This window comes from Telmatherina bonti (genome assembly GCF_933228915.1).
Source record: "Telmatherina bonti genome assembly, chromosome: 6".
NCBI classification, from domain to species: Eukaryota; Metazoa; Chordata; class Actinopteri; order Atheriniformes; family Telmatherinidae; genus Telmatherina; species Telmatherina bonti.
The window spans coordinates 35,860,856-35,862,438 of NC_136624.1; the positions used below are offsets into that span (position 1 = coordinate 35,860,856).

The 1,583-nt window shown below is 36.4% G+C and overlaps 1 protein-coding gene across 1 annotated transcript in view; it reads left to right on the top strand.

Moving 5' to 3' along the window:
• Positions 1-665: 665 nt before the first annotated feature.
• Positions 666-1,583, top strand: part of LOC306757760 (dnaJ homolog subfamily C member 11-like) — a gene marked incomplete at its 5' end in the record, with an annotated part of 8,515 nt that continues 7,597 nt past the window's right edge. The window contains 1 exon segment of the mRNA XM_079242889.1: positions 666-740. Coding sequence (XP_079099015.1) covers positions 666-740 — 75 coding nt within the window.

Sequence of the window (1,583 nt, forward strand, 5' to 3'; positions counted from 1 at the left end):
ATAAAAGTTTCCTCTTTTTTGTGATCAATTCAATTGCTTTAAGCTGATAAAAAAAATAGCTTTTCATGGGAATATAAAAGATCTAGGGCTGTGTTTAACTCTTTATGGGGCAAGTCTCTGTTTTTGATCACTTTATTTCCTTTCATATTCAACATGAAACTTTTTTTTTGTTAATGTAACAACAGAATGGAGATCTTGGTTCAAACCTGAAGGGCAATTTTAGGTTCAAATTTCTTATTTGTAGTTATTTCTGTGACTGCTCTATAAAGGGGTGCATCCATCTAACCAGGTTATTTTCATCTAAATGATGTATCATTTTTATATTACTGCTATATTTTATTAGAACCATTGAAAATAGTATTTCTTATTTTTTAATAAAGGTTTAATGATTTTCTTATGCAGTTTGTACATCTTTTTGGGCCCCTATCAAGTCGTGCATTTCGCATACTAGAAACACGTGCATATGATATCTAAGTGAGCAAATCAATATTCATCAGCCGCCTTTCTCCTCAAGAAGTTTCCAGTTTCCTTTGACTCGAAGCACAAACACGACCAGCAGAGGGCGACAGCGCACTCCTGGTTTGCACAGCGGTCACTGCCATTAACCAATCAGCTTCCAGAACACTGACGAGGTGGGCGGGGCCGAACTTGACCAAAAACCAAACATGGCGGCGTCTACAGATGATGATTTTGAGTTTAATAATCAAGATTACTATTCTCTTCTCAACGTCAGGAAAGAGGTATGTTTATTCTTTGATTAAATGGGACATCCATCCAGTGGACATGTTGCTGTGACTGTGTGGGAGTCTGTCATTGAGTAAGTCGGCTGCAGGCGGTGCATCATCCTGCAGCTGAATAACGCTGATCATGAAGCTCCTACATGGAGGAGGTCGAGACCAGCTGATGCTACAGATACTACTAACCCATGCACAAGCAGACTGTTGGACTCAGTAATCATTTAGCTCCTACAAGGAAGAGGTTGAGACCAGCTGATGCTGCAGACAGACCCATGCACAAGCAGACTGTTGGACTTTACATACCTTTCTATTCACATGAGAAAGTGTTGGACATTCTGAATATATCTGCAGCGTTGTGCAACATCTCTATACCCAGTTCTTTTCACTGACTGACAAGCATAATTATAGTTTATTCATCTGGTTCATGTTACTGGCTTGTGATTTAGACTGGAAACAGCTGAACAGAAAGTACCTTATACGTCTGATTTCCAAATTAATGTCTATTTGAAAATAGACATTAATTACCCAGCTAATTAGTTCATTTAACTGAACTAATTAGCTGGGTAATCAGTTACTTATGAATGAAAATAAATGGAACAGATTATTTATGTGTTGATATTAAAGTATATATATTAGGGCTGTGACAATATGCTTTTGTCCCGATTTGATTCCGATTTTTTTTGGTGCCTATTCTATTTAAATTGCGATTCTCACAATTTTTTTATATTGATGATTTTTGTAGATTAAAAACAAAATAAATGTATAAAACTTTTTCTTTTACTCTTCATTTTCTCTTAATTCAATTAGGACAAAACAACACACTAGCCAGACCATCATTCTGCTACT